The sequence below is a fragment of the Bison bison genome, unplaced genomic scaffold, assembly GCF_000754665.1.
Source record: "Bison bison bison isolate TAMUID 2011002044 unplaced genomic scaffold, Bison_UMD1.0 scf7180017860456, whole genome shotgun sequence".
NCBI classification, from domain to species: Eukaryota; Metazoa; Chordata; class Mammalia; order Artiodactyla; family Bovidae; genus Bison; species Bison bison.
The window spans coordinates 2,232,304-2,246,015 of record NW_011491028.1 but is presented as its reverse complement, the minus strand read 5'-3'; the positions used below and the strand labels follow the sequence as shown (position 1 = coordinate 2,246,015).

Sequence of the window (13,712 nt, the reverse complement as noted above, 5' to 3'; positions counted from 1 at the left end):
GATTGGGGGCAGGAGGAGAAGGGGACAATAGAGGATGAGATGGCTGGATGGCATCACCAACTCGATGGACATGGGTTTGGGTGGACTCCGGGAGTTGGTGATGGACAGGGAGGCCTGGCCAGCTGCGGTTCATGGGGTTGCAAAGAGGCAGACACGACTGAGCGACTGAACTGGATTGAGCATCTACAGTAAATAAGAGATGTCTAAGTAGATGTGCCCATAGACATGTCTAACTCCAAGTCTATTGTGGGTTCAGAGTTCAGGAAAAAGCTTGGGGATGGAGATATAACAAGAATGATATGACACTTTGGGATTCTCCCACAGTATCATTGAGCATGCTCTCTAATTTCCTGTTTAATCTGTAAATCCTCAGCAATGAAGAAAGCTGAGACCAGAGAACTGAGGGAACTAGTTCCTTTGAGGCCACTGCTCTTCCCAACAAGCCAAACTCAGATATCCCTCCTTGTTTCATCTTACGGATGAAGGAGTACTAAGAAAAGCAATTCTGGCTCCTCCCAATCAGTTGTGCTGAATGCAGCTGGCCCTAAGTACTGATAGTTTTTTAGCTTTGGACCATTTAGCCACAAATCCAGGACAACAGGAAAAAAACCCACTAGACATTCCATTACATTTTTCATAGATAATCCATTATAATCTTCAAAAAGTAATTTTCACTAAATTTTCACATGTTAATCATAATCCTTACCACACAAAAGACAAAGAAGTAAAGAAAAGGAAAACCCTAAAAGTCTCGGGTGCAGGACATCGAGAGAAGAATCCTATGGTTAGAGAAATGAGCTGGAACTTTGGCAGAAGAGCTCATGAGGGGCAGGGGAAGGAGTCCTGCTATGACCCAATCAAGACCGCAGCTGAGATGGAGCCCTATAAAGTCCTGGAATATTTCTTCACACAAAACACAAGTTTTAGATACAACTCTGTGTGTTGTTACAGGTAAGCCTCAAAAAAGGTTTTCCTTGAGAGAAACAGAAACCCAAACCTTGCAACTGAAAAATCTAAATTCTTTCTATTCTATCTTCATGGTACAGGGATAGGATCAGGGAAGGACAGTACTGGGGGAAGATACAAAAGAGGCTTGAATGGTATATTTAGTATTTCATTTCCAAATAAATAAATAATAATCAGATTCAGATACTGCAAAATATTAAAATGTTGTGTCCAAAATTTGTTATAATTTGTATTATTATTTTATTAATTTTTTAAAAAGCAGATTAAGAAATGTTAGATAACTTCTAATACTAATGTCTGTTAAACTGGCTTGGTTTATTCATTTTCTAAAAATTTAATTGTAGGATAATTACTTTACAATATTGTGTTGGCTTCTGCCATACATCAACAAAAGTCAACCATAGGTATACATATGTCCCCTCCCTTGTAACCTCCCTCCCACCTCCCACCCCATCACACCCCTCTAGGTTGTCCCAGAGCACTGGGCTGAGCTCCCTGTGTCACACAGCAAATTCCCACTTGCTATCTATTTTACATATGATAACATATGTGTTTCCATGCTATTCTCTCAATTTGTCCCACCCGCTCCTTCCCCGACTGTGTCCACAAGTTTGTTCTCTATAAAACAAAACCCTCAGAATGGGAGAAAATAATTGCAAATGAAACAAGAGACAAAGGATTGATTTCCAAATACACAAGCAGCTCATGCATCTCAATACCAAAAATATAAACTACTAAATCAAAAAAAATGGGCAGAAGACCTAAACAGACATTTCTCCAAAGAATACATACAGATGGCCAACAAACACATGAAAAGATGGTCAACATCGCTCATTATTAGAGAAATGCAAATCAAAACTGCAATGAGGTATCACCTCGTCCCCCTCAGAATGGCCATCATTACAAAATCTACAAACAATAAATGCTGGAGGTGATGTGGAGAAAAGGTTTATTCTTTTTTGTATTAACAAGGAAGGGCCTGGCAATGTGACCTAGGTGTTCAGAATGATAAACAATAGCTGGGATAGTTCCTGGAGGGAGGAGTCTTGCTGACAGAGGTCTGCTATCAAATATCACCATTTAACAGAGCAGCCCATGGCTGCATTTGGCAGCCAAGGGTCTGTTCCAGTTGAAGAGGCCAAATCTCAAGAGAATCAGAAGCTGTGACCTAAGGAAACTTAGGCACCATCTACTTCAACTGGCTCAGTTTACAAATTCAGACCCAGAGAGATTAACTGGCTTGCTCAGTGAGTGGATGATTCAAAATCTAATGCTTATGCCAATTCTACCAAGTGTTCTAAACTTGAGTCAAGAAGTAGCACAACATTCTTGGGAAGAGCAATGCTGATGATAAAAAGTAACGATGATAGTGGTGGTGGTGATGATAGCTAATATTTTTGAGCACTAATCTAAATTCTAAGTATTCACTTTAATACTTTATAAATATCCACTTGATTATTCCTCGCAACAACCCACAAAATTAGGCATTATCATCATCTCCACATAAGATCAAAAGAGAACCTCTCAGGGACTCAAAGGACAGAGTGGATCCCAACCAAGGCAGTCTGACATTTGACCTGGAACTCATAAGCATATGCTGTGCTCAAGACTCAAGTGTTAGGGGAAGGGGCAGGATGAGAGGGATGGGGCAGGATGAGAGGGATGGGGCAAGTAGGCGATAAATCTTTCTCTCTCAGGTTCAACTAGGGCTTATATATTTCCCATTACTACATATGCAAAGTGTGTATTTGGCTTAGAATTTGACATCATCTGATGCCAGTGTGAATTCTACATGATTTTAAGTCAGGTAGAGATCCTAAAGCAATGATATGTCAGAGTGTAGAGGGATTGACTTATTGGACTATACCTGAAGTAAATTCCCCTAAACACAATTTTAGTTTTCATGTACATAAAGAAGTACTTCTGAAAAGAGTAAAACATTTTGCCCTCTGGTGTAGAAAAACCATTATCATAGCAAAAAAAATAATGCTTAATCCAAGCTACACTTGAACAATTCACTTTATGTCGACCAAAAAAAAAAAAAAAAGGGAAAGCAATAAGTAAACCAAATTTTTCTAGAAATGAGATTCTATTGGTTAGTGAATGTCAATAATGTCGACTAAGGATAGCTAGATTTATGACTACTGTTCTCCACCCAAAAAGAAATGAAGCTTGTTAATTCTAGAGAGAGAACTACCGTATCATAGTAGGGTTCTGGAGTTGGGTTACTGAGGTTACATTTCAGCTCTGTCATTCAACTATATACTGTGTGTGTTTAATCAATCTAATATTGCTGTTGCTGCTGCTGAGTTGCCTCATTCGTGTCTGACTCTTTGCGACCTCATAGACTGCAGTCCATCAGGCTTCTCTGTCCATGGGATTCTCCAGGCAAGAATACTAGAGTGGGTTGCCACGCCCTCCTGCAGGGGATCTTCCCGACCCAGGGACTGAATCCACATCTCTCATGTCTCCTGCACTGGCAGGTGGGTTCTTCACTACTAGCACCACCTGGGAAGCCCCAATACTAGAATTTGGCACTCTTAAATTTTAAAAGAATGGTCAAGAATTAATTTCAATATTACCAATTTGTCAATACTGATCCTTGGAACATCCTCACTAAAATAAAACAAAAATTCCTAGTACACACAAAATTTATTTGTGAGTAAATGAAAATCTGAAATGCCATGTTACACCAACATAGAGAACGCTAACTATAAAATTTGTCTTCCATGGATAAAAATCATAAGGTTTCCAAAGAAGCATAGGTATTACTCAAAAGGATATATACACAGCTGCTCAAAAGACTTTATATCCTAAAGTTACACAACTTTTTAAGTTATTTGCAGGGAAACAAGTGAAACAAATCAATCTGATTTGTGAAAAGTCAGAATTTCTTGTGTGAAACATTGAAATTCAAAGAAAAGATCAAAAAAGAACACAGACATACAAGGAAAACTAGGTTAGTAACTAGAACATCAAAACATTAAAATGTCAAAAAATAATCAAAACAAGGAAATAACAAGGGTAAAACTAATAGGCTTCCTTCACTGGAATCTAGTTACCGAACTTTAAAGAGGCATATCTGATTGACAGAAGTCACAAAATGGCAACTCACAGGTCAAACCATTTGCAGAAATGTTCTGTTTGATAGCAGAGCTATTTTTTAAGTTATAAAATGACATATCTTTTTCAGAATCCATTTTTTTATGTTTTTTTCCTTAAAAAGTACAAACAACAACAACAAAAAAAACAGCAATGAGCTGGAGCTCAGTAATTGCTCCCCTCATTGTATAAGGGTTTCTAGTTTGCACTGGTTTTACTCACCTTATTTTTATTCCTTTATAATATATTACCAGCCTGCCATCTATAGTCAAGTGAGTTGATAAACTCTTGTTAGTGGTAGTTGCTCAGTCATGTCTGACTCTTTGCCAGACCCATGGACTGTAGCCCACCAGGCTCATCTGTCCACAGAAATCTCCAGGCAAGAATACTGGAGTGGACTGCCATTTACTACACCAGGGAATCTTCCCTGCCCAGGGATCGAACCCGGGTCTCCTGCACTGTGGGCAGATTCTTTACCATCTAAGTCACCAGGGCTGGGACAAAGTGAAAGTGTTAGTTGCATTCGACTCTTTCTGACCCCATGGACTGTAGCCCACCAGGCTTCTCTGTCCATGGAATTCTCCGGGCCAGAATGTTGGAGTGGTAGCTACTCCCTTCTCTAGGGGATCTTCCTGACCCAGGGATCAAACCTGAGTCTCCTGCATAGCAGGCAGATTCTTTACCATCTGGGCCACCAGGGAAGCACCTGGTAGATAAGCCCTTATCCACCATCAAATTAATTCAAGTCATGAAAGTGATCAATTGAAGACAAGTCATGAAAGTGATCAGCTTCAGAAAGGATTGCAAGACTGAACATCATTAGGGAGCTTCATTTGTTCAATCACTCATTCGTTCATTCAACAAATATACATTGAGTTGAAAAGTGTCAGATACTGAGCTCAAATAAGAATATAAGCATTTAGGATTTCTTTTCATTAAGAAATTAGGCAGTCTTAAGCAGTCATGAAATTAAAAGACACTTACTCCTTGGAAGGAAAGTTATGACCAACCTAGATAGCATATTGAAAAGCAAAGACATTACTTTGCCAACAAAGGTCCGTCTAGTCAAGGCTATGGTTTTTCCTGTGGTCATGTATGGATGTGAGAGTTGGACTGTGAAGAAAGCTGAGAGCCGAAGAATTGATGCTTTTGAACTGTGTTGGAGAAGACTCTTGAGAGTCCCTTGGACTGCAAGGAGATCCAAACAGTCCATTGTGAAGGAGATCAGCCCTGGGTGTTCTTTGGAAGGAATGATGCTAAAGCTGAAACTCCAGTACTTTGGCCACCTCATGCGAAGAGTTGACTCATTGGAAAAGACCCTGATGCTGGGAGGGATTAGGGGCAGGAGGAGAAGGAGACGACAGAGGATGAGATGGCTGGATGGCATCACTGACTCGATGGACGTGAGTCTGAGTGAACTCCGGGAGTTGGTGATGGACAGGGAGGCCTGGCGTGTTGCAATTCATGGGGACACAGAGAGTCGGACACGACTGAGTGACTGAACTGAACTGAAAGCAGACATAGATCTGGATGTATACCAACATGTATGTCATAGAGAGAACTGAGGATAAAACAATGGTGAATTTTAGGAAATGAAATGAGAAATTCTAAAAAGTGCTAACAATTTGCTAATAATTGCAGGGATCTCAAAGGATGAGAATTCCAAAGAAGGAGGGGGTGGTCAACAGTGTGAAAGTATGGCTGAGCAGTGAAGTATGGCTGAGTAAAGGAAGATAGAAAAGAAAAATCATTCTAAGATATAAGTAGCACATTCCTGACATTTAAGAGGACATAAGTAGAGAAGGCAGATAAAGCCAGGTTGAGTGGTGAGAAAATGAGAGTAAAGGGCATAAAAAAAGTGTTGAAGGTAGGCTGGAGGGTAGTTGTAATGGGAAATGATGGAGTCGGGTAATTGAGATGGCCAGTGGAGAGGACTGAATATGTGCAGAGACAGATTTGGCACCAGACAGTTCACAAGAACAATCACATGCTAGAATGAATTCCATCTAGATGGAATCAGTCAGTCAGTTCAGTCGCTCAGTCCTGTCTGACCCTTTGCGACCCCATGGACTGCAGCACGCCAGGCTTCCCTATACATCACCAACTCCCAGAGCTTACTCAAACTCATCTCCATCGAGTCAGAGATGCCATCCAACCATTTCATCCTCTGTCATCCCCTTCTCTTCCTGCCTTCAATCTTCCCCAGCATCAGGGTCTTTTCCAATGAGTCAGTTCTTCATATCAGATGGCCAAAGTATTGGAGTTTCAGCTTCCACATCACTCCTTCCAATGAATATTCAGGACCGATTTCCTTTAGGATAGACTGGTTGGATCTCCTTGCAGTCCAAGGGACTCTCAAGAGTCTTCTCCAACACCACAGTTCAAAAGCATCAATTCTTTGGCACTCAGCTTTCTTTATAGTCCAACTCTCACACCCATACATGACTACTGGAAAAACCGTAGCTTTGACTAGATGGACCTTGTTGGCAAAGTAATGTCTCTGCGTTTTAATATGCTGTCTAGATTGGTCATAGATTTTTTTCCAAGGAGCAAGTATCTTTTAATTTCATGGCTGCAGTTACTATCTGCAGTGATTTTGGAGCCCCCTAGATGGACTACCATTAACTTAAATTTTGATATCAGAGCAAAGTTTCGTAACTTTTCCGTAAACCGTATCCCCAAGTTCACTTCTTGAGACACATTCTGGAAAGGTGTTTTCAGTCTAAAACTTTCTTTAGTTTGCACCAAAATTCACTGACAATAAATTACAAGAGAAAATCTGTCAATAATCAGTTATGTTTATTTTCTGGTGTTTCACTTGTTATCTCAATCAGAAATGATTGGAATGCTTCTATTGCTTTGCCTGTGCTTGAGATGGACATTTTCCACAGAGGCATTTAATCCTGGACCAATGAAATCAGGTAATATTATTCTTGAAAATCCTCTATATATAATAATAATCAAGAGAAAGCAAGATTAGAGTACAAATGGTATTTTTTTTTCAGTTTATACTAGGATGAGGATACCTGTTGCCTTCCTTTGTATATTCACATTGAATATGGTATTTCTTTCAACTTTGCCATTGGAAATATCTAATGGCAAGTACCTGTTCATCAAATAGGGCTCAAACGGTCTCAGTAAAGAAAAAACAAAATCAAATGCATTTAATTCTTAATTTTCATAAGGTAATGTGCCCTGAGTAAGATGACTTATCAGGATCTGTTTCAGTTCTGTAGCTGTGAACCGGTAAGAGAGAAAGTAAAACCTGCCAACTGATTGGGGTTTTAAAAATAAAAACTCCTGAATACTTTTTAGCAAAATTTATAATGCAGTCTCTTAAACAAAGGCATAATTTGAAATGGAAGCAAACCTGACTGTTCCAAATATTTTAGAAATTGTCCTATTGCTATCTCTTTAGTCACACCTGTATCTGGAATTTGATACCAAAATAAATGTTTATTGCTTATTAGTTATTCAAGTGGTTGATGTAATTTGAAAAGTCTCATAGATAGGTAGATAAATAGACATTTAATTGAGATGTGCTACTTACTGGGAAACATTGGTAGGTATTTGTCTTCTTGTCATGCATTCTGTGAGATGCATGGTACAAAGTCAACTGGGTTTTTTCAGGTGTATATGGGAAGACATTCCAAATGCTTGCTGTTGAGTTTACAAGTAGAATTTCAGTGACCCTGCAGTCACACCTTTATGAGTCCAGCCTTTCAAGCCCATCCACAGTGAATGTGAATATTCATTACCTTCCCTTGCAACTCCTCCTCTGCCTCCACTACCACAGCCAGAGATGATAACCACCACCCAGAACCCCAGAGGTGAACCGTAGAAGGCTTCACTGCCTTCTGATGTATTGTCTGTACAGTCAGGTTTAGGGATTTAAAAATTCTCAACCAGTCATCTTCCTATATGATTCCAAGTAAAACCGTCATACATAATAGGCTTTTCAGAGACTTCTCCCAATCCTTAAAGTCTTTATAGAGGTTACAATTGAGGAGAGTTGTTACCAAATCAAATGAAATAAAATAGTTTATTACATAAATTAACCATCAATTCCAAAGCCTACCCAAACAGATTCTAAGTTCAGCTGGAAATGGATAAAATTGGATCATCAAGGGTCTGTGTCTGATGGTGAATAAGAACTAAATACCCATTATGCTAGAAGTTCAATATGTAATACATTTATGTAGCCTTCAACCAAAAACTCTGTAACATGTAATCTACTTACCCCTGCAAGGCTTTCTCTCCAAACCAATCTCCTTTTCCTAAAGTTCTAAGAAAGACTGGATCTTCATTGGGCGAGTCTTCACGAGTGACATTAACCTAGAAAGAGAAACAATGAAAGCCTATATGCACTGCATACATACTGGATGATCAAATAAACACCAGTTAATGATGTTCACTTCATTTCTTATCTTTTTAAACTTATTTGTATGAAGAGAAAAAGTACATTATCACTAGAGGGGACAAAGAATAGTATCACAAATTCCCATGCACTCCAAGAAATAACCCCCAAATATTTTGTTATACTTTGAAGCTTTTGTCCAGAAATAATAAATTATTCAGAAATTTGAATTTCACTCAAATCTTCTTCTCTATTCCCATTTCCAACTTCCCATGAAGCATTAAATTCCCATGAATTTAATGAGTGCTCCTTCAGTCTTTTATCCGTGTTTATATGCATGTGTTTTTAAAATATATGAATGGCATAATACAGTATGGATCATTCTGCAACTTACACTTTTCTCTTAACATTTTAATTTTTCATACCATGCTGCTATATGTATAAATCTAGTTCATTCATTTTAATGTTTCACTGTCTTCTTTCATCCCGTATTTATTTATCAGTTGCCTTGCAGATGTACATTTATACTGTCTCAATTTTTTGGCTTTTTTTTAACATACACCTTTACATGTACATCTCAGTTTCTCTAGGATATGCTTATCTCTTTGCTAAGAAGAATCCTTCATTAGGATTCATTCAAAACCTGCATTCAAAGGCCACTTACATTTTCATAAAGACTTCCTGCAGGTCTCTACCTTTCTATCATCCTCATGATCTATGTTTCATTCAGTAAGATTTCTTTTTTGAAGATATAAAAATGACATATATGTCTTTATTTTACCATAATAAACAGTATGCTCATCAAAGAAATGAGTATTTCTTGGCATTCTCTATAATTTATAGTAAGCACTCAATAAAAAACAGTAAATTACATGAACAGAAAAGCTGCATTACTATCATAACAAGATTTCTCTACCCATATAGGACTTGGGAAGCAAGTGTATTTGTTGCATGAATGAAGACATAAATGCAGTCAATTGTACTTTTGTGTTAATTCACTTCCCTCTAAAGCTCTTACAAATATTCACAATACTGACTATGTGTCGTCTAGAAAGGTTAAAATTCCCCTTCCTGAAAAATGTAATGAAGTAGAAAAACTAATTTCTTGAGACAATGCCAGACACTTAAACACATTTAAAAATACTATGCTTCAAGTTTTTGAATTTAGAGATTGGATGTCAAAGACCAGAATTTTTAAAAGTATTAAGAAGGTCTATGCAAGGTGGAGGGAATTCAATTATTATTCTCCACTGATCCATTTGATTACTCCTCCACAAGGTGTTTCAAAACCATGGGAATGTGGTTTTTAACACTTACCACTAAGCTGTATCAGAGAGATATTCATTTGCATACTAATGAGGATGTCATGGATGTAAATGGAAATAAACTAGCCTAGTGGTTCTCAAACTTCTATGTGTGTGTATCTGTGTGTGTTGGAGGGTGGTGGTCTTGTTTAAAATAAAGGTTACCGAACTCACTTGACTCTTATTCCTGAGGTTCTGAATGAATGGGTTTTGTAAATCTGCATTTCAAAAGGTTAGTGTTTGACAAACATTGATATATTGCTTCATTTCTGAATCTCAGTTTGCTCTTCACAATGAAACAACTCAGAAAAATTATTTCTGTCAATCCTCCTGGCTGTAAAAATAAGTCATGAAATAAAGTGTAATATAAGTTAAGCTCATTAATTCAAATTAGATATAAGAATACCTATAACTGTATATTAACATTTGGGTAACACGAACAATTATAAATTCAAATTGGCAGACTTATGCAAGCCATGGAGAAATTTCAGTGAGTTTTGAAATGTTCTTTAAAAACATGTTAACTGAGGATTCCCCTGGTGGTCCAGTGGTTAAGAATCTGCCTACCAATGCACGGGACATGGTTCTATCCCTGATCCAAGAAGATCCCATATGCTGCAAGGCAGCTAAGCCCCAGCGCCAAAACTGCTGAGCCTGTGTACCGTAGAGGCCCTGCTCTGCAGCAAGAAAAGCCACCGCAATGAGAAGCATGTGCCCTCCAACTAGAGAATGTCCCACCTGCAATGCATAAGTTCCTGCTCACCATAACTAGAGATAGCCTATGCACAGCGATAAAGACCCAGTGCAGCCACACACACACACACACACACACAACATGTTACTGAAATGCTAGAGACATAAAAAATGGTTCACTTACAGAATAAACCACTTTTTGCTTCTATGATAAATATGAGAAAAATCTATCTCCTATAGTTAATATATGTGAAAAAATAAGCATCTCAAAGAGCAAGAATAAAAGTTTAAAAGTTGTAGTTTCCGTAGTTTTTCTTTGTATTCGTGTGCTGTGCTGTGTGCTTATTCGCTCAGTCATGTCTGGCTCTTTGCAACCGCATGGACTGTAGCCTGCCAGGTAGCTCCTCTGTCCATGGGGATTCTCCAGGTAAGAATACTGGAATGGGCTGCCATGCCCTCCTCCAGGGGATCTTCCCAACCCAGGGATGGAACTGAGGTCTCCCGCATTGCAGGGGGATTCTTTACCATATGAGCCACCAGGGAAGCCCATATACATAGTGAATAATTCTAAATGTTTGCAGACACCAGTTATGAACATTTGCATCTTTAATTATTAAAAACAAAATAAAACAAAACAATCCAAGGCAGAAAAAGTTATATTATACAGAGATAGCTTTCTAATCTTGATCCGTATACGTAGTCTTTTTACCTAAATTACAAAGTACTTGTGGTTTGGTCCACAAAACTGTAGAAGGGAACTAGTTAGGGAGCTTTAGAGATCTTTAGTCTATCTGAACCACCTTGCCCCACAAATGAGAGAGTTATCTCATTTGGATGTGTTTTTGCTGTGTGTTACTTAAATGAGAACATCAATGAAGAGCATCCATGAAGAGCATCCTAACTGTTAGTGCCCCCAAAAGTTGGTTCTTTTTTCCTTATTTTCCCTTTTGTTCCATTTCTCTCATTTATTTCAGAAATTCCATGCTTTTGAGTGTAATTATCCCATATCTCAACTAATACTCTTATTGCCATGAGGTGCTTTTTAGAACAAAATCACTTCTAGTTCCAGGTAGATACAAGAGGTGTATGTCTTTATAATCCCTTTACTTACCTATATATTAATTTTTCTATAAAACACATGCAAAGTCTTATAATTTAAAATTTTGGAGCATTTTAAAAATTATGTATAAAATTTTAAAATTAGGAATCAAAATAGAAATTAGATACTTTAAATGGGACACATAAATTTAAACTCAAAATCCAAAATCTTTTATTCATTGAAGAATGAATACAGAATAAAGCATGAATACAATAATATCAATGTATTCAACCAACATGTATAACGAAAAACAACTCAAAAACAACAACAAAAAAATGTATTTGTACAGATTCAGCAGGTTTTATAAGCAAAACAATGTTTGTTGTAAAGAAATATGGAAATCAAAGATATGTGGGGGCAGACCCAGCTGGAGAATAGGGTTAAGTAAACATTTTCCTACCTGTGTGATTAATACAATATAAAAATGAGGAGTCCCCAAATCAAAGCAACTCCCTTTTCAAGCAATGTTCAGCACATATTGCTCAAAAACTGGTCCTATTATACCAAAAAAGTATTCCCTAATGTAAAAAACAAACAAACAAAAACAAAACACTTTTAAGAGGTATATCTGATCATCTAGGGCATATACAAGGAAAGAAACTTCTTCTGAGCTTGGTTTGCCTGCATCCCTTGAGTCATTAGTTAAATTCAGTTGGGTAAGATCTATGACTCCCATGAGTCTGACTGACAACTGAATCTTCTGTGCAACACAGTAATGAATTAGAATCCCATTCACTATATGCCTACCCCCTCCCACAAAACATCTCTGGTGAAACTTATGTTCATGATTCTCTTTCTGGTACTTCTAATTTAATGAACGTCTGTGCATGTACTCACATGCACCTCATTCCATGCACAAATACCATATGTTTACTTGGTTTTAAACTTAATATAAATATCATGCCACCCATATGTTTCAACTTGTTTCTTTTGACCAGCATTCCATTTGACTTATCCAATTCATCCATGTTAATATATGTGGATATAGTTTATTTCCTGTTTGTATAGTATGCCATTATATGAATATTATATAATTTATTAATTCTTATATATGAGTTTTTCCAGGTTTATGTTGTTATATTTGAGTTTTGCGCTATTAACATTACTCATGAATATTTTTGCATGTCTCGTGGTAGCCATGGGTAAGTGTTTCACTAGGATCACTACTTAATGAATGAAGAACATGGTTATAAAGTACATGCATCTTCTCTTTCACTAGGTATTAACTAGTCTTGGTACAAAGAAGTCAAAACAACTTATTAATGCATTTCTACCATCAGTGAATGAAAGTTCATTTTGTACTAAGCTGTCATCAACACTTGTTGCTTTTATTATCCTATGGGCCATTAGTATTTTTTGTGATGTATCTGATTATGATTTTTGCTGATTTTTCTATTGAACTGATTGCCATTTTTATTGATTCATAAGACTGTAGTTTATCTTTTTATTGTGTTTATGATGCTTCACACCAAACTTATTAATTTAAATGTGATCATATTTAACCATATTATTCCTTATTGATGATGCTTTAGAATTCTCATTTAAGAAATTCTTCCCTATCCAAACATGATAGAGATATTCTCCACATTGTCTTTTGCTTTTTCCTATTTTTCTCTTTTACATTGAGGTCTGGAATTGACTTTTCTGTACACTGTGATCCAGTTTTATGTATTGGAATCTACGTTACCAGTGCTGTCCCAAATCAAGTTTCAATAGATCATGGGTCTTTATTTGAGCTCACTATTCCTATTCTGACATATTTACCTAGTTCTTAATAGAATTAAGATTACATTTGCTTCATTACTTTAACCTTACAATGAGTCTTTATATCTACTAAAGTAATTCTCCCCAATATATTCTTAGTCCTTTCAAATGTTTTAGCCATTTTGGTCTTTTGCTAGTGTCTTTTAATAAAATTTGCTTCTTAAACAAATTGAATACTTTCTGTTAATTACATTCTTCAGTGCAGTTCAGTCACTGAGTTGTGTCCAACTCTTTGCGACCCCACGAACTGCAGCACGCCAGGCCTCCCTGTCCATCATCAACTCCAAGAGTTCACTCAAACTAATATCCATCGAGTCAGTGATGCCATCCAGTCATCTCATCCTCTGTCGTCCCCTTCTCCTCCTGCCCCCAATCCCTCCCAGCATCAGAGTCTTTTCCAATGAGTCAACTCTTTGCATGAGGTGGC

At 37.5% G+C, this 13,712-nt stretch overlaps 1 protein-coding gene across 3 annotated transcripts in view; it reads right to left on the bottom strand.

Annotated features, from left to right (window-relative positions):
* Nucleotides 1–13,712, bottom strand: part of PRKG1 (protein kinase, cGMP-dependent, type I) — a 1,420,729-nt gene that overhangs the window by 231,430 nt on the left and 1,175,587 nt on the right. For all 3 annotated transcript variants that reach the window (XM_010832219.1, XM_010832218.1, XM_010832220.1), the window contains one exon: nucleotides 8,309–8,403. In XM_010832219.1, coding sequence (XP_010830521.1) covers nucleotides 8,309–8,403 — 95 coding nt within the window. The remainder of the gene's footprint in view (nucleotides 1–8,308; nucleotides 8,404–13,712) is intronic.